The sequence below is a fragment of the Leguminivora glycinivorella genome, chromosome 14 (assembly GCF_023078275.1).
Source record: "Leguminivora glycinivorella isolate SPB_JAAS2020 chromosome 14, LegGlyc_1.1, whole genome shotgun sequence".
Taxonomy (NCBI): Eukaryota; Metazoa; Arthropoda; class Insecta; order Lepidoptera; family Tortricidae; genus Leguminivora; species Leguminivora glycinivorella.
The window spans coordinates 14,571,065-14,592,029 of record NC_062984.1 but is presented as its reverse complement, the minus strand read 5'-3'; the positions used below and the strand labels follow the sequence as shown (position 1 = coordinate 14,592,029).

At 37.3% G+C, this 20,965-nt stretch overlaps 1 protein-coding gene across 1 annotated transcript in view; it reads left to right on the top strand.

The window, feature by feature from the left end:
* The window catches only part of LOC125233126 (protein yellow), a 56,953-nt gene that overhangs the window by 24,119 nt on the left and 11,869 nt on the right, over window positions 1-20,965 (top strand). The window contains exons 2-3 of the mRNA XM_048138994.1: window positions 1,910-2,182; window positions 15,267-15,464. Of these exons, the coding sequence (XP_047994951.1) occupies window positions 1,913-2,182; window positions 15,267-15,464 (468 nt within the window). The 5' untranslated portion in view covers window positions 1,910-1,912. The remainder of the gene's footprint in view (window positions 1-1,909; window positions 2,183-15,266; window positions 15,465-20,965) is intronic.

Sequence of the window (20,965 nt, the reverse complement as noted above, 5' to 3'; positions counted from 1 at the left end):
GTGACACTGGAATTATAAAGCAATGCAATAATAGTAAAAGGCCAGACCAGGAAATCACAGTTGGCAAAAACGTAAGACCTACATAATTATTACCTAGATATTTGCATATCAAGTGCATGGAGATTAAGTTTAAAAGAATAAAAAACCAGATCACGTGTTTAAAAATACATTCTTGATATGGTAGTTGAGATGAAAAAGTTGGTACTACACGACATCGATTTTTTATTGGCACGTTAAGGTTGAGTAAGTTCCTTTTTTTAGATTTACATGGTATTTTTATAGCATTTAAGACGTAGAATCTACGCAATTCAAACTGTTGACTACGCGACTTGACTTAAAGAAATTTCAGTGAATTTGGATGTACACCAAAAATTAAAATTTTAATACATTGATGGCTATCCATACTTATTAATATTATAAATGGGAAAGTGTGTGTATCTGTTTGTTTGTCCGTCCTTCACGGTAAAACGAAGCGACAATTTGTCGTGGTTTTTCAAGTGGAGATAGTTGAAGGGATGGAGAGTGACATAGGCTACTTTTTGTCTCTTTCTAACGCGAGTGAAGCCGCGGGCAAAAGCTAGTATGTGGGTACATACTATTAAAAAAATTCCACACGAATAATAATCAATAAGCGCAGTGTTCTAAATTGATGTTTATTTTCTCTCTAGGTCAGCAACATTATACGGGCACCTTATAAACAGTTTGTAATCACCATAATAAGATGATTCTAATGACTTAATGAGACATGGTCTTGTAGCCACAATTACAACCGTTGAAGCTCCGTGGCGAACGATACGCAACTGACTCTGTCGAACCAACATGGAAGAGCGATAGAGGGAAAGATAAATAACTACGATACGCTACAGAACGTCATCGTCAGTACTCTTGGCTAAAGGCCCTGTGTCTTCATCGCGGTCACTTTGACATTCATATTTACGCACTTCCGGTTTCTAACATTTGTAGATCAGCATGTTAACTTATAAGAATCAGGCCTGTGATATAATGAAGAACTGGTTTACACCACTTATGTAATCAATGTTGGTGCGTACGACACATTTTGGAACACAGCCATATGATTGATCGTTAGAAAACGAAAATTAATAATCCAGTTTAAAGATTGGTAGTTACGCCTATCTACACAATAGTTTTACGTAAGCTAAAAGATACAGAATACGAAATGGTTAAATAAAGAGCTGTGGCCATAGTTATTATTGATTAATTAAAGTTTATAATTTTATTGCGAAGACATTGCGAACGAAACGCCTAGGTAGATATTTTTTGTTTTTCTGTTATAAATCTCCGTTGACTGCATGGTAACATAGGAAATTATAAATACCTAACTAAATTAAAATAGGAGTATCTAGTTCATCATCACTATCAAAAAAAGTTGGTTGTGTTGGCCTGACATCAACTTTTTATGTCTGAAATAAATTGATTTGATATTAGATTTGGGGGACCAAGCTGATTGGCAGCGATTTTGATAAGTCTGTGCCATGGACTTAAATGTTAAATATTTTAAACGTGATATTTCTATGATTATAAGCCTGCGTCTAAGCCTCTTTCGGAACAGTTAAGTACCTGTAAGCCTGAGTCTGAGCCTGTGCTATCAAAATCGTTATTAACTAGGTCTTATTCTATTTGGTTGTAACATTGTTAATGACATAAGTAGTACTATTCTACAATATCTATTTTCAAACTGCTCATAACGTCATGACTGTGTTTCTAAATTTGGAAAATTTATACATAAAAGATAGAAAGCGATTTACCTACATCTTAACATCTCTACACTTCCCTATGCATTATAGCATCTCGTGGCCGGTCGGAAGCGTCCTTGAACTATGAGTAAAAGTCGGTCGTGAGGCGCGTCTGGGTCATTGCCGCAAAAACTTATATAATCTTTTGTTTTCAGAATATGGGGTACCGCGTGTTGTTGCTCTGCGCGTGGCTAGGCTCAGCCACCGCGATGCTGGAAGTCATCAACCAATGGAACGTGCTGCAGTTCGACTTCCCGCCGGATCCGGTGTTGCTAGAAAAGTTCCAGCCGGAGAATACGGTGGCCACGGGTCTGGAGATCGGGTGGGATAGGATCTATCTGGGTATACCGCGGTTGCGCGCTGGTGTGCCCGCCACACTTGCTTGGATACCTAGGAGCTTGCCGCTTGGTGTCAGCCCCGTTCTTCAGGTAAATAATTCTGTACTACGATACAAGTGGGGGGAAGAGAAAAGTACATAATATTCGGATATGTAGTATAGGGACACGGTTGCAGTAAGATAATTATGGCTGTTCAAAATTTCGACATAGTCAAGTAAAGTACTCCTTTGCGTCCCTACTGTGACGGTTAAATAGCGCCACAATTATGTACTATAAAAGCGTCTTATTATTACAATCTTAATCCAAATGGGGACATCGAATAAATTTAAATTGGTTTACATTCCTATGCGTTTATAGTTTCTATCGTACTTTACGATTTTATTATATCTATTGACTATATTAGGCGATTTTATTATCAATTGCGTTTGCTTGACCAGTTACCTAATCGTAATTCTGTCCTGAAACCTTGAAGTAAGTATATACCTATTGATAACATAAAAGTTCTTCATTTTGAATATAGTTAACAAATTTCTTGTTAAATCTTTTTGGTTTATTCATTTAGTCAGAAAACGTGTTTAATATGAGTGCATGTGGACTCCTAAGAAGGAAAGTCTGCAGCTATCTAAGATATTTACAATTTAAATTCTATGTTGAAACGTTTAACGTTCGCGACTCGATGCGCAATTTTTAACAGCGAAATGTTTATGGGGTCAAAGGAGTTGTGACTTTTATTAGTATAATTTCAATTAGCTTAAAATTAGGAAATTCGCATTACTGTTTTAAAATTCCATGTAAAAAGTGTTCTAGGTGGCTAAATTAATTCATTTATATTTGGAAATATTATTCATGATGGTATTTAAATATGTCACTAAGGTTCCAAAAACTAGTACTTACATAAATAAAATAAATCGTACATAACCCACCACATCATATAATATTGGTTCTAAAATAGAGTAATTAATCCAAATTTCCTCCATCTCAGATTTTGTGGATAATTTTTGGGACCAGAAAAATATACATTTGTGTCGATGTATACGAAAGAAGTGTGGCTCCCTTGTTTTGACATGTTTTTCAGAGACCATAGAGCAAACCAATCTAAAAAGTTCTTCTTCTGACCTTCAAACCGTTTAATATGTATTATCTGTCCATTAGGTATTTAATGTCATTGATTTTGTTTATTTACCTAAGCAAATAAGGCGCTAGTTAATGAGAGCCATTTTTATGTTCTGGTTCACCTAGTATCGAAAAAATATACGTTCAAGTCTTATTTAGCTGAATCGCTCCATCGTTAAGAAAATTGACTAGAATTAGCACATTGATTAGGTGTACCTATGTTAATTTTCTGATTGATTTATATTGAGTATTAAATTAATCCGAGATAAGAACACGACTGAGGGCATAAGTATGGGTATGTTGCTTTTGAAATAATGTTCTCAATGGCTAGATGGGTAGAGCTTGCAGATAAATGAAAATAAATATTTCAGTAGGTACGAACAAGTTTGTGTTTCCGTGATTCAAATAAATTATTTAGTTAAAGTTAAAGAAAATAATTTCCCCGCACCTACCTACTGATTAAAGATTTTCCAGAATGTATTTTTTTTGAGGAGATATTTTAGGCAGGCATAGCAAATATTGCGAAACCTAACATAAGAGAGGCAGTAATCAATAAATCTTCCCTATATGCCAACAACGCATACTCTTACAATTCTGACACACATTGATTGATTCTGACAAGCGGCGACGAAAGGTTGAAAAACGAAAAGTAGTTGGAAATACAGAGGGGAGAAGATCACACTATCGTATTACCAATAAGATGCGGTGTGGTCAAGTCAAAGACTCATCGTCCTGTTTTTCTATATGGTTATAAAAGACGCGCTGTACAGCAAACGGTAAAGGCAGATCATTCGAAGCGAAATGTTTCATGACTGACCACGATCTTCAGATATGAGGATCTGAGCAGTGAGAAACAAAGTTCTCCGTGATCTTTCTATGTTGATTCCATTCAGTGACGCTTGTCGTTAACTACGTACATTAGCTATTATAATGTAATTCTTAATACCGACTATTGAGGCATATCAATTTGTCGCAGTATAAAACCAATGGCGTTGTGTGCACAAAGCGTTATCGCGAAAACGGTCGAATTACAACAGCCCCAGATTGCTCAACTTACCTACGAGCCTGACGCACGCTTAAGGTCCATTTGTGTCCGACTGGTTTGCACTGAACCCGCGGGGACCCTATTCCATATTGACACCGAAAACTTCTCACACCACAAACGAATGAAGTCCTAATTACTTGTCATATTATCCACATATTCCACATTCTACACATGGCGATGATTACATTTTTGAACGCCAATAAAAGTGCAGCCTTATGAGTACGTAGCCGAATGGCACAAACGCTCATGAAATGAAACGCTGGTAGATATATATCTCTATCGCTCTTGTGTATTGGCGCGACAGACTACCTTTCGCGGCGTTTCGCTTTCGTTTCGCGTCGGAGAAATGCCATTCGGCTACAGCACATGGTTTCTATGTCACGAGTTACCAGTAAACAAAATGGAATTCACCCTACCTTCAGATACCGTTTAGATACCTTGCCGATAAGAAGTTCGTTGGCTGCTGGCACCACGAGCGGCTTGAGTTGAAGTGTGCCTAAGAACTTAACTTCAGAATTCCATTGCCATGTTAGGACAACGTTAGCGTAAATGATTGAGTACTTGAAGTAAGTGCCAATTTAGTAATTTCCTGTTACAGTTGGGCAGAGTTATAAAATGCCAGCTTAGAATTAAATGCCATTTGTGAAGTGTTTAATTCTAATCGAGCTCTTAAAGGTCGAGCTATAAATGTCGTCTGTCTAATGGAACATAATGACCCGGCTCCGGTGTAAACTCAGAGGCAATGTCACATTCAGTTTTCAAAAGATTGTTATAAGTACATATTTAATTGTACATTTGATCGTATTAATTGTATGTGTAAATAAGGAAATGCTATTTTAATACTAATTACTTATTTACTTAAGTTTAATTATGAAAAGTCAGTTTTTATGAAGAAAAGTCCAGGATATAAATATTTGCTTGATTTATATACAGAGACAGTGCCGATGCTTATTCGGCATATATCGAAACTAAAGTACGTAAATAATGTAACGTGATACAAACTACATTACTGCAAGGAAGTAAATGTTAAGGACACTTTTTACAACAGTTCCATGCTCGTCAGAGATTGTTTTCCTCGCAATTACACTGATGCCCTCTTTTCGAGCGGCCTGCCTTCGTTTACTTACAAATTGGATGGGCTTAGCAATCTTACATGCTTAAAGTTGTAACATCAACAATGTACCTACTCGTGTATTTGCTCGCGTTTCTTGTGAAAGCTCTAACAAACGGCGATTTCACTGTTACGCAATTTATTTACAGTCGAGCCTGTACGTGTAGGTTGCTATAGTTTACGTACTCAGGAAAAGCTATTTAAAGGATCCGAGAAGGCAGAATCGTGACACGGCCTTGGCAGAACGGGCTCGCAGGCAGGCCATGGCATTCTCAATCGAAATATGTGCGAGTTACTGTCAAGTGCCCGTTCCCCTCTCTTATTTTGACACAGTCGACGTGCGCATTCTTTGTTGATTTTTTGCACGATTATTTTTATTGGTTTATTTTTGGAGGTGTGAAGTTGTGAACGCAACACGCCGTGTATCGAATTCTGTTGCGCTCGGGCTTTTCATAGTACTTTTGCGATTTTGTGGTTACTGCGCATTGTATCGTGAACGTTGAACATATATCGGTATTAATACGTAATAATTGATCACTTTATGATTTGTTTTAAGTTTCTTATACGTGCTTTGTAAATTCCATATTCATTATTTAGGTACATAATATATTTATTTTATGAAACATACAACACAGATACTGCAATCAATGTGCAAAATCAACGGCAAACTAATTTGCTGACATTGTAAGTGCGTTTTCATATTATCCGATCCGATATCGGATGTAGAACCGATATCCTATACATTTATGCCGCCATCTTTGATTTTTGCCTTTGAAATCCTTCCTACATCCGATATCGGATCGGATAATGTGAAAACGCACTAATAAAGACCGACAGCAAAAAAGTGCTACAAATAAGCCTGGTAATATAGGTACAACCCTCTAGATATATCTTGTCTTGTTGAAGTTCCCAAGCTGCAAGGGTAATTAATACAGAACTACATATGTAGCGTTATAGAGTTAGTTACTTCATGTGGAGTCAAGTTATTGATACTTGTAGGCGAAACAAAATAAAGTCGCTCAGCAAAATATCGATATCAAGCAGTATTTTTCAATTTCATTTATTTAAAGATCGATTGAGATATTACTGTTAGTATAAAAAAACCGGCCAAGAGCGTGTCGGGCCACGCTCAGTGTAGGGTTCCGTAGTTTTCCGTATTTTTCTCAAAAACTACTGAACCTATCAAGTTCAAAACAATTTTCCTAGAAAGTCTTTATAAAGTTCTACTTTTGTGATTTTTTTCATTTTTTTTAAACTTATGGTTCAAAAGTTAGAGGGGGGGGGACGCACTTTTTTTTCCTTTAGGAGCGATTATTTCCAAAACTATTCATATTATCAAAAAACGATCTTAGTAAACCTTTATTCATTTTTAAATACCTATCCAACAATATATCACACGTTGGGGTTGGAATGAAAAAAAATATCAGCCCCCACTTTACATGTAGGGGGGGTACCCTAATAAAACATTTTCTTCCATTTTTTATTTTTGCACTTTGTTGGCGTGATTGATATACATATTGGTACCAAATTTCAGCTTTCTAGTGCTAACGGTTACTGAGATTATCCGCGGACGGACGGACGGACGGACGGACGGACGGACGGACGGACGGACGGACGGACGGACGGACGGACGGACAGACAGACATGGCGAAACTATAAGGGTTCCTAGTTGACTACGGAACCCTAAAAAGCTTGTAAAAGTACATAATAAAGCGTAAAATGAAATACTTATTAATACAAAAAACATAAATTTATTAACTAAATATGTAGGCAGGTAGACAGGTATATCTGTCTACCTATAAATTACATGTATTCACCAGGAAAGGGGTTTAAAGCTAATTTAAAAACTCCCATACACCGATATTTTATATCCCATATAAAAACCGATATCCCATACATTTATATATCCCATACAAAAACCGATATCCCATACATTTATATATCCCATACAAAAACCGATATCCCATACATTTATATATCCCATACAAAAACCGATATCCCATACATTTATGCCGGCATCTTTGATTTTTACCTTTGAAATCCTTCCTACATCCAATTTCGGATCGGATAATGTGAAAACGCACTAATTAAGACCAACAGCAAAATAGTGCTACAAATAAGGCTGGTAATATGTTATGACCGCTACCACTTTAATTATTCAGTAACGCAGCTGATCGTGACCTATTGTGTTAGGCTGCCACGCTCGTGCGCAGTTAATTGGTATTTAATTACTCTAATCAGATATGCGTATTCGATTACGGTAGATCTACCGCTTTCATGGGTGAAAACATTAATCGTGTTCCTTGAACATGAAGTATTTGCATATAACTTGAAGACTATATAACTAGTCGAATGTTTTTACGAGTAATAAGTCATTGTATTGTACCTATCGGTTTTTATAGAGTAAAACTTCATTGCACAAAAAACACACATACATATAATGGTAAATCATTTTATTTAAATAATCGATTTTGATTTATTGATATGAAAATTACGAGGTGTTTTAAGTCTCTTATTACTCGTAGGTACATGTAAGTTGGCAATCTTTAAAAAACTGCGATTCAAAGTTTCAAACTGAAAAAGTATTAAGAATAACACATGTTTAAGAAATAATAAAATGAGTAGTCATCCAATCTTGATAAAAAAATATTTTTATAAATTATGATTTATATTGACTTTAAAAGTACGAACGGGAAAATCCATTCTTTGTTTTATTTTGCGTCTCTGCACTTTGTATGCAGACTTCGCACCACGGGGTCTACGGGCGATATTCTCTAATGCAATCACGTCGGAATGTTTTCACGCACATCCATATTTAATAAATATGTCTTTGTCATTTATGACGACTGATTTGTACGGGTATTTGTCTGGATGCGGTTATTCCTAAATAATTTAACCTTGCATACCAACTTCAATTTTTAAATTTGTAGCTAGCTATCGAGGGCGGCAAAACACCTTTCCTACTGAATACATGTAATTTGTAGACAGACATACGTATCTACATGCCTACATATTTAGTTAATAAATTACCTAATAGTTTTTATATAATAGGTATTTTATTTTATGTACATACTTTTACAAGGTTTTTTATACTAACAGTAGTATCTCGGTCGATCTATAAATAAATGAAATTGAAAAAATAGACTGCTTGATATATTTGGCTTAGCGACTTTATTTTGCTTCGCCTACAAATATTAGTAACTTGACTCCACAATACTCCACATGGAGTATTAACTAACTCTAAAGCTACTTAATTCTATATTAATTACCCTTGAAAGAAGTTCTCAAACTGTTCTATACAATACAACAGCTTGAGAACTTCAACACGACAAGACATATTATTATCTAGAGGGTTGTACTGTGAAGGCCCAGTTTGCAGCCACATTGGTCATCGCAGCAACGAATTGTTACGCTCTAGTAACACACGAAATGCAAAATTACCCGCGAATGCACTTTTAATCAGTTTTGACATCAAACTGGCCAATTTGCATACTTACTGTTTAAATATTGGGTGAAATAGCCTGCCAGATTGGTTTAAAGTTATGCCCGCGGCTTCGCTCGCGTTGAATCGAAAATTGCTGAATACTCCATACAAACCACCCTCCATTTTAGGGAAGTGAGAGATTAGAAAGCTACAAAAAGTAGCCTATGCCACTCTCCATTTCTTCAACTATCGCCACTTAAAAAATTACGCCAATTCGTCATTCGTGCCGTTAAAGACGGACAGACAGACACACACACTTTCCCATTTATAGGTAAATATATAGTAAAGTATAGTATGGATATTCAGAAGCCGTATTAGGTAAGTAGGGTCAAGTCGGACCAACACTTTGTAAATATTATGTTACTCTTTCGTAGTTAGTGAAATTGAGGTTAGATAGAAAGCAGAGGCAGCTCCCGCGAGGGTGCAAGGACTGCCGAATTTAACTAACTAAACGATGGACATTACCACAATTTAAAATTTTAATTTTGACAAAAAAAAACTCCGACGGCCTCGACATAATTTGTGAACCGATTTCTATCAGAAGTGGCTAAGAACACTCCCGACTAATTCAGCTGTCAAGCAAAAATAATTAAAACTGAATTGTTTGAACTGAGCCGTTCGGGAGCCAACGATGCCACAGACCTACACACACACACAGACAGACATCCAGACAGACAGACAAACACGTCAAACAAAGTGGTCAAACCAAAATAGCCTAGTATACTAAACCCACAAAAGTACAAATTTCTAATATTGGGTACTGAGAAACAAAGGCGAAAAATTTTAAGTCACAACCCTACGATTGAAATCGGAGGTCAGCGTATTGAGCAGGTAGCAGAAGCAAGAAACTTAGGTGTGCTCATGGATGGTAACCTTAAGTTTCACAACCATGTAGTGGAGACTTCTAGAGTATGCTTTTATAGACTCAAAATATTGTATAGAGTACGTAGGTATTTGAGTACTGATGTGAGAGTATCATTGTGAGAATCATTAATATTGTCAAAACTCAATTATGCAGACACTGTTGTAGGTGGCTGTCTGTTGTCAAAAACCAAAAAGTTAATACAACGTGTACAGAATGCATGTGCACGTTTTTGTTTTTACATTCCATCTCGGACTCATGTCACTCCTTACCTAAATAGTCACGGTTTATTGAATATGGAGTCACGACGTTCAATGCATTTTGCCTGTATGCTTTTTGGTATTGTCAAGACAATGAGGCCACAATATCTATATGAGAAATTAACTTTTTCACAGAGACATATTAGGGGAGCTGCTCGTTTGCTTTGTCCACGGCACAGCACCGCCGCATTTCGTGGCAGCTTTAAATACTCTGCCACGAAGTGCTGGAACAATATACCGCCTCCTATCAGGAACTCATTATCAGTGTATTCGTTCAAGGTTAATTTTAGAAAATATATTTTGAATTTACAGAAAAACTGTAATTAAGTCTGTGCTAAGGATAGGGTAACAAAAATAATTAATTGTATATTTTATGTCCAGGTTACGCCAATCATTTGGATCTAATCATATCATTTCTATGCGATTATTTTGTAAAAAAAAATTCAGTATGACTATTACAGGTGAATAGTTCATAGCATTAAAATATTATTAAAATTATAATTATATTAAAATTTATATAAATTTAGATACAAAAACTATAAAATGATTTGTTTTGTATAGTTTGTAGCTGCGCTCTCTCGGAAGGGTCTCCACGGAAGACCAGCGTCAGGGTCCTCCAGGGTCCCTTGGCATGAAGCTGAGAGGAGAGTAGGAGACCTTTTCAGTTACGCTTTAATACAATAATATTTATTATGTTAGTGTTATTAGTTAAGTTTAAATTAAGCGTTTTTGAATAAAGTTCTTCTATTCTATTCTATTCTATTCTAAACTTATAACACCCCGTCGTTTTTGCGTCGGGGGTTAAAAGTAGAGAAAGTCCGATTCTCTCTTTATTGTTGATTCTATCTCTGATGTCCTAATAAAAATGTATGTTGAGGGGTGAAGGGTAGATACGTCACTAAACTGTAAAACATGAAACCGATGTGCCTCATAATGTTTCTACATTCCACACCAACCCTGAAGAACGATCAATGATAATCGTTTAAAATCAGTCTTGTTTTGTAATCGATGTCGACTGTGATTTCAAAGAAAACGACTGCGTGCAATTAGTGGGTAATTAAGCAGATTATACCCCCTTTCCCATACGTCGGCATACGTTATAAGTTACAAGATACATTGTGTTTCTACTACTATGTCGGCATACGCCATCACCATTACGTAGCGCGATAAACGGGATCAATGGAGCGATAAATACATCACACACTGTCGAAACTGTCACGGTTACATATAAGCTGTTAACATCACAAATACTTGATTATAAAAAGTCGTGAGTCATATTCATATGTTTATTTACTTAAGCATATGGCGTTACATTGAAGTAGGTAACTTGTAAAGTCCTATAATTTATCTACTACACCCAGGTCACGCTCACGCAGTCAGGAAGTCACGTTAGGCATTTATTTGTCACTCTCGCGATATGTTTCGTATAACCAACCCCATAATAGTACATTGTGCAACAAGGGGAGGAAGTTGAATATTACTAACGTGAGTAACGCCGTGTCTTGCGTGGGCGACGCGCCGTCGCGTCTCATACTTCCATATCGATAAGGTTTGATTTCGTATGCGTCGCATCGCCGTCGGGCGACCATCGCGCGACCGTCGCCCACGCAAGCCACGGTGCCGGTGTAAGTTAAATCGCGACGGCTTGGTACTGAAGATTAAGCAGTTTCCTGGGATCTGCCTACCCCTGTTGGAAAAAAACAGGTGTGAATTGTTGTATTATGTATTTAAGTACTTACAGATCGTTTCATTCACGATGACGCACAGATTCGTTAAATCTAACCTTCAATTACATGACTATACGAGCCAAAGCACGCGTCATCGTAAATGAAACAATCGATATTTTATTGAGTATAAAGACTATAAAGCATATTAGCAAGTAACAAGGACCATAACATTCTGATGACCATAAATGTTACTTATATGTGTGAGACTATAGGCGTGTCCATACAAGATATTTCATAGACAGGCCGATACGTCTAAATGACTGACATTACTTATAGCCAATTCTGTGGTTACTCGATTACATAAGCTCGATGGAAAATCGAATCGAAAATAGATATATCGGCTTTGATATATAACTAACCTTAATTGTTGGTTACATCCTACCTTAAATGAGTTATAGCTGACGGAAACTACATCGAGTTATGAATTTAATTGAGTACTTTTAATCTGTCAATCTAGGGAAACAATTTCGAACGGTGGGTTAGTTTAACTACCTACTTAATAGATTTTTTTGCGTTGTAGTTTCCTCGCTATAATTAGGGGATAAGTTTTGTGTTACACTCTGGTGCAAATGTATTTTACTTCTCGTGTGTTAAAAAACTCGCAAGTTCAGGATTCTATTCGCTTCGCTCGTGGTTCAACTATAGAATCCTTTCACTTGCTCGTTTTTCAATTCCACACTCGGCGTTAAAATACAACTTTGCCCCCTTGTATAACAAATAACTATTTTCATATTTTACAATTGTACCATTATATAGTGTCCACCGGCACCGGCCCGGTGTTAAGTGGATACACTATGTAAGTGTAAAACCACAGAATATATAATAGTACAAGTATAGAAGGCTCACTCCTTTGATGTTCACAAAATGCCGCCATTCTAAATTCTTACCTACATTAACAAACGGACCGCACGCGAGCAGCCAACATTGAATTTTATTGCGCCGCGCGAAGGCCGTCGCCAATGAATGGGCCGCGAACTCGCGGCCGCTGACATGTACTTGTAGCGCTGCGATAGAATCGCGGAGTGAGCCGCTCCTGGTAAAACATGGAAAATATCTCGACTATTTATTACCGTCCCTTGCGGACTAGCGGGCCTAGTAGGTCACTAGTGAGCTTTTTGCGTCGGTGCGTCCCTTTCGACTTACTAAACGTGCGTAAAGATCACGAGACCGTACTTCGCCCGGAAAATTCGTCTTATGGTGCTCCCTTACTGGCTAACTATAACTGCCAGTGTAGGAGCACCATATTATCATAATATGTAATAACTCTTACTTATTCTATGACATGGTGCAACATGAGTTAGTCGTCATAATAAAACAAATCAATTAATTTGCAAAATGTTTTCAAGTTTATAATAGTTCTTCACGCTACACATTGAGTATTAATTGCTACCTTTAGATCTACAGAGTGGGGCCTGTAACAAAGGCGAATATTTGAACTGTAGGCTATTCTCCTTATACTGATCAACATTTGTTCAGTGACTTTTAAAAATTATGAAGTCTTTAAATTTTTAATTTTTCATACAAAATAAATATTAGCTTCAATGTACGCCATTATTGTTGTCATTGACGTTGTCTGTCACACTTTAGATTTAACAGAATTCGCAATACATTACCTCTTAGAAAAAACTTTCAGGGGTGATAAAAATCAAAATACAATTTATTTTTAAAAGTCGCCGAACAAATGTTGATCAGTATAAGGAGAATAGCCTAGAGTTCAATTCTTCGCCTTTGTTACAGGCCCCACTCTGTATAACAACCGACTACTTATTTGCAAGTTGTAAATTAGACCAGTAACTAGACCGATCATTGATTTATCATCGAGGCACACGGCATCATCGGAAGGATGTAAACCGTTAAGTACATTTAGGGTAAGTATCTATTTTTAACTTACGGTTTATTTTGTGTTGGATATTGTTCTTACATTATATGTACATTATATGTGTATAAGGTCTAAGTCGTTAAGGTCTAATCTATATGCTGGAAGCTGGAAAGTCTCGTTGGATATGACTGAGGTCTTGGTGGTTCAAACGACAGAAAGCTCGAGTAATCTAGTGGCCGTGAGTCCAAAGTCTCATCCAGGGCAGTAATTGTCCACTTTTCAATTTATTCTAAGCCTATAGTGGCATCAATTTTTAACATTTTGATATGCTGCTAAGTTGCGTTGGCGCTTATTCAAAAATTAAAATTTACTAGTAATTATGTTTGTTTAGAAAGTCGTAAAATATTTTTTCAGAGACATAATTGCCAGTCTTCTATTCTTATCGGGTTCACTGACTATAAGCTTGTCGGATGGCAACTGTCAGCTACTCGGCGGCGGCGCTGTCACTTTTTCCAACCGACTGGCCGTTACCGTCCGGTGAACTGTTAGTTAGTGAGCCCCTGTCTATTTGTTCAACAATCCTTATAAATAATTATTTTTAAATCGGGACTTTATCACGGGAGTTTATGACCTCCAACGTTTCAGGGACGGCTTTGTTCCCGTGGTCTCGGAGAAGACTGGCTTGAAATGACATCAACACTTTCTGTAGGGCAATCATGGTCGCGCGATAGATGATAAAACATCGGGCCGTCCCTATCGAACTTACAAATAGTGCGATAGGGACGGCCTGCTATTTTATCATTTATCGCGCGACCATAATTGCCTGCCTGACAAAAAAAAATGTGTTTGTGTAATAATCGTGAAAGTTTATGTAAATCAGTGAATCCTTATTAACTTTCCTGTCTTTGTAGTTACGTGATTTTTTTTCTTATTTGCTGTTTCAAGTTAATTATACTCGTAGCATTGATCAATACAAATCGATATATTGCATGTACGTAGTATATTTGTATTATAGGTGCATAACTATGTAGATTAAGCAAGTAATTATGTTGGACAGTTGATTAGTACCTACCGTTGTTTCGCGCATGCATTCTCTAATTCTGTTATGTATTAAAGAAAGTATTTTCACAACTAACTAATAAATTGAATCTAATAGGCCTGAAAAAACTAGGTAGCGACAAACTTATTCTGGCACCATCTATTTTTTTTAAAGTTATGCCCACATGTGGCATTGGCTTACTACAGTGTGCGTAGCATTCGCACAAACGCTTCACGAAACGCTCACAAATCGTGAGCGAATCGTGAACGAATCGTGAGCGAATCCTGAAGCGTTTGGGCATTGCTATGCACGCAGGACTACTCACCCGGTCTAGTGACCCATTTCAGACTCTGATATCATCTTTGAAGGACTAGGCGTCTTTGAGCAACTCTAATGGTCTGGCTACATTGGCTATCGGCGGTGGTGGTAGCGATATCCATAGGTTGAAACGAGAGAGACGCTCGCCAGTCCCCTTAAACCTGTGAGTGTAAGGCCTGAGTGGACGCTCGGTGCGGAATTTTCGCCAGGCGTGCGGCGAGGCGGGCGAGCATGCATATAATCTATGAAGCATCGCCTCAGGACACTTGCATGAACTTCCATTGTTTGATATTCACGCCGCACGCCCCGCCCCGCTGCACGCCTAATATGAGCGTGCACTAAGGCCTAACACTAACGGCAAGCAATGTGTGCTTAATATATGTTTTCTATCCACAGGCCTACCCCGACTGGTCGTGGCACACAGCCGGCCGCGGTGACATCAACTGCACGGGGCTGGTCTCCGTGTACCGCATCAGGGCCGACCGCTGCAACCGGCTGTGGGTGCTGGACGCTGGCGTCGTCACCAGCCTCGACGACTTCCGCCGCGTCTGCCCGCCCAAGATACTCATCTTTGATATGGCTACCGACCGGCTGGTGAGTGATACAACGTTGATAACAATGACATAATGGTATCAACTGAACCGGGGTGGTCTGTGTGTACCGTACCAGGTTGATGCAACCTTTGATGGGTCTGTAATAGACAGTATAGCGCCCCATACAGACCACGACTCTTCTTCTTCTCTTCTGCTGCGTGTGTCTGTGTCCCCCCGCTTCTCTCCCTCAAATACTCATCTTCGACATAGCCGCCGACCGCCTGGTGAGTGACGCAACGTTTGATAACAATGAACCAGTTATTTTGAAGGGCGTTGTTAGAAAGCTGCGAAATTACTGTGGTTTTATGTTGGTGCGCGAACTTACACGGTGTTATGCTGGTTTGCAATAAGTTCAATATTTAACCTATAAACTAATAGACTTTGATGAATAGGTACCTAGTAAACATTATTTTTTCAAACACTGATAGGTATCGATATGTTAAAATGACGTAGAATAAATGTTTATTAAATCTTGATTATAAATACTATAGTATAGGGTGTTACCAAATTAGTCACGGATATTTTAAGGGACGTTAATTAACATCAAACAATTAACTTTCAGTAGAAATTAAAACAAAATTTTCATATGATTTTTTGTTTTCATTTCCTTAGCAAAAAAAATATTTTAATTGATTTTCTTAATAACCATCCCCTATAATGTACTTGCCTGTTAGGATGTTTAACACTGTCTCTCATGTCACGTTAACAGTGTCTACAGAGATCTCGTTTAATTATTTTATTAATAGGGTGTTTAAACACAGCACATTTGTTTCCTAGTTTTCTCCAAAAAAACATAACAAAATCTATGATGTTTCATACATAAATATACTCCAGGAGCGGACTACTATCAGTCGTAAAAACATCCGTGACTAATTTGGTTACGCCTTATAGACAGGAATGGTTTTCGCGATTTCAGCATTGGTCTCATAATAAAAAAACCGGCCAAGAGCGTGTCGGGCCACGCTCAGTGTAGGGTTCCGTAGTTTTCCGTATTTTTCTCAAAAACTACTAAACGTATCAAGTTGAAAACAATTTTCCTAGGAAGTCTTTATAAAGTTCTACTTTTGTAATTTTTTTCATATTTTTTAAACATACGGTTCAAAAGTTAGAGGGGGGGGACGCACTTTTTTTTCTTTAGGAGCGATTATTTCCAAAAATACTAATATTATCAAAAAACCATCTTAGTAAACCCTTATTCATTTTTAAATACCTATCCAACAATGTATCACACGTTGGGGTTGGAATGAAAAAAAATATCAGCCCCCACTTTACATGTAGGGGGGGTACCCTAATAAAACATTTTTTTCCATTTTTTATTTTTGCACTTTGTCGGTGTGATTGAAATACATATTTGTACCAAATTTCAGCTTTCTAGTGCTAACGGTTACTGAGATTATCCGCGGACGGACGGACGGACGGACGGACGGACGGACGGACGGACGGACAGACAGACATGGCGAAACTATAAGGGTTCCTAGTTGACTACGGAACCCTAAAAAATGTTTATCATAACCTCCAACGTCATTAAGGAAAGTAATACCTATTTCAACCTACATACTTATTTCACCAAAAGTGTATGAAATGCGACACTATTTTCTGTCACGACGCGATGTTATCAAACGGCTAACCAACATGTTGCATTTGCACCTTTGCGTATCTCGTTCAAGATCAAATGCGAGTTCAGTACTGCCAAGGTCGCACTCGTTTCGTTCGCACTGTTACGCATCACGCACAATAGATTCGTCGCTCTAATTTAATGCCTTTAATGACCATTATGTTATTGCTTCATTATGTTAGCCTTCAGCTTCACTATCAGGAACCACCTGTTAGGTATATTATCACTTTTTATGAAAAAAAAAAAACATCGTTTTAGAGATAATAATAAATTCATTAATAAGTGTCAGTGACCCTTAAGAATAAAAAATACTATTATCATTAAAGTTACTAATATTGTTCCTCATTTCTCTACTGATTCTTATATCAATGTATTCATAATACTTACACACGTTTCAGTTTCATGTCGGAAAAAATGAATGGTTATTTCGTGACAATCGTGACCAAACAATTCCGTCTTGAAGCAAGATTAATTTTGACCGTGATTCATGTAAGTAATTGCATAAACAGTTTATCATTAATTTGATCTGTGGAGTGTTATGAGATTCTGAAAGTGGTCTATATTTAAGACAATGCAGTCTTTGGGGTGTCCTTGGTAACATAATAAGCAGTAACAGTGTAACCAAAAACCGGCCAAGAGCGTGTCGGGCCACGCTCAGTGTAGGGTTCCGTGGGTTTCCGTATTTTTCTCAAAAACTACTGAACCTATCAAGTTTAAAACAATTTTCCTAGAAAGTCTTTATAAAGTTCTATTTTTGTGATTTTTTTCATATTTTTTAAACATATGGTTCAAAAATTAGAGGGGGGGACACACTTTTTTTTCCTTTAGGAGCGATTATTTCCGAAAAATATTATCAAAAAACGATTTTAGTAAACCCTTATTCATTTTAAAATACCTATCCAACAATATATCACACGTTGGCGTTGGAATGAAAAAAAAAAATCAGTACCTTAACAAAATATACATATTGGTACCAACTTCAGCTTTCTAGTGCTAACGGTTAGGCGTCATCCATATATTACGTCACAGTGTAAGGGGGGGGGCATACTAAATGTGACAATCCCTGTTAAAGGGATACAAAAAAGCGTGACATGGGGGGGGGGGGTCCAAAAACCTAACGGTTACTGAGATTATCCGCGGACGGACGGACGGACGGACAGACGGACGGACGGACGGACATGCATGGAAACTATAAGGGTTCCTAGTTGACTACGGAACCCTAAAAAGGTACGGTTTTTTAAATAGGTTAGGATTGCAACATAATACGTCAGCGAATCGGAAATAGTGGAAATGCAACATTAATAAAGTAAATTTGTGGTTTATTATAAAATACAATCCCGCCAAAAAGAGCGCCACCGAAATGTCTATTACAGACTAATCAAACAGTGTTGAATTTGACCTATGTAAAGAATCTTCCTCTGAACTTAACGGCAATCAATAAAAGCAGGTTGTAGGTACTTTGTATATACATATATAACATAACAAGAAACTTAAAAGGGTCCGCTAAAGCGTGGTGAAAGGCACCGCTCGCGACGTTGGAATCCTGTTCCTATTAGGTATCTATTAATCATTCATTGTCCAACTACTTCTGGTAAGAGTGGACCTAAAAACAGGAAAAGGAAACATCGTGACTGTAACTGTTACAACCGACGCGGTAAAAGATAATATCGCGTTTGAATATCTCTGGTTATCTATATACCTTGTAAAACAATTGTAAAACAATTCTTCTAAGCACCGCTGGCCTTGGTGTGCCTGGTGTAATACTTACGAGTATATATTGCCATTTGCCTGGCTCATTAATACAAATTTAAACTATTCAGGCGACTTTATTCTAGTACTTAAATTTGGAATTCCTTTATATCATTAATTAATTAAAGCAGTGTGCTCATTAAAGTTACTTAAGACCTACTTAAGGCCTTTTATTTTAAAATACATCACATATTAGGTGAAAATAGTATGAAAATAGTATTAATGAGACATGCCATTGTCAAATGTTACATTTTTGTTGAAACGTCATTCATTGTTAACAAACGTATCCGATCCGCATCATATTTAGCATACCATAAAGAGCTAATCAAGTCGTTAGTTTTGTAAACCTATGCTGTTAGTAAATAAATAAAAAATCTGATTACACGTAGCTTATTGAACGTCCGTGTTTTCGAAATTGTCGGCAGAAGTTTCCGTAAAAAGAAATTAGTTATTAAAACGAATACAATGGATAATAAAATAAAATAGGTTTACCTTCAAATTCGAGCCTAATATTTCCTCTATGACTGTAGGTATTAGCTAAGTTTGTTATATCGGTACAAACTAAGCAATTGTGCAATTTCTTCAGTGCTCAAAGTAGATCATAATCATTCGTGACTTTGCCATTGAATGGTCTCCTCAACTTCAAACAATTGGTACCCGGTACGAGTAAGGTCAGTTAATGGCAGATTGTTTCAATGTCGCTGACATTGCTCCGTAATAATTACATATTTTTTTGTAGTGCCACATTGTTAATTAATGGGTAACCTGATCAGACATCGTAACTTTTCCAGTAATTTCAGTGCAACATGGTATAAATAAAGGAATTCATTTTATACATGTGTTTCCTAGGTAGATGATTAATTAAGGCTCATTTTACTGCTATTAATCCTAATTAAATAACTATTACAACTGGCTTCGGGCATATATGTATATTCCTTTAACGCGATAATACTGCACCAAAATTACTGGAAAAAGTTACGATGTCTGATCATGATATATGAAGACCATACAAAATGAAGACCAGATTCTTTGATTCAGTAAATGCTTTTTTTCGTGTTTGGAAAAATTTGCGGAATTTGCAACTAATAAGGATGGAGGAGGGAGGACTGAGCGTTAATGGCATGAGTACCTACCTAACAGTTTAACTATTATAGAGAGTTACTGTCGAAGTAAAATGTGTAATCACAGTGCATAGACTGCCATCTCTTGACACAGGCTTAAAGCTTTTGGACCTCAGTTTTGACAATTTGGCCCATATTCTTAGCTTGATATGTGTTAAAATGTCAAATATTAATATAAGCGCCATCTAGCTGAGCGTACCCTAAAGGCGTAATGCCATCTAGGCCACCGTACTTTTTTCTGTATAGTACTGAGGTTTTTCTTAGACAAATCTGTCTATACGGAGTTATATATGTCTTTGGTTAAACTTAAATGTGATAATGACTGGAAGAACCGTTTTTCACACCACATTTTCTAAGCATATCCTGAGGTCTACAGCTCACACAGAGCAACTAGTGATAAAAATGTTCTAAATAGCCTGTGGTTATTGCCTTTACTGTATCGACATACATAGTTGATGAAGGTGATTACTGTCAATTCGGATCTAGCACAGGACACGCATTGCTGGCATACTTGAAGGTGATCGCAATATCACGCGTGGTGCCGCCGGCAATCATTCCTAATCATTATTTTTTGCGAACGTAAGATAATGAGCAGGGCTCGGACTTTACATATAATTAAGTATGATTAAATTGTCAAGTATACAAGTTTGCACAATTAAGTAGTTAGCCAACCATTAACATCCTAAAGCTTATAGGAACTTTTCAGTTATTGTATGATCATCAGCCCCTCTAGCACCACTTGCGTTGTCGCGCGCGAGTCCATTCTTGAAGTCGCGCTTGATGTAGGTATGGACTCGCGCGCGACAAGGCAATTTGTGCTAAAGGGTCAGAAATGGTTTTGTTCAGCTGAGGTGTCAAATTTCATTTTTTGTTTCAGTTAGGTAGGTATTGAATTAACTTAAGTAATTCTTTATTTTGTAAATGAAAACTAAATAAAGACAATATTTAAAAGCTGACTGCACAGTTTACTTTCAAGTTAAGTCGGATTAGACCGTCTGTATGTAGAAATCGTACTAC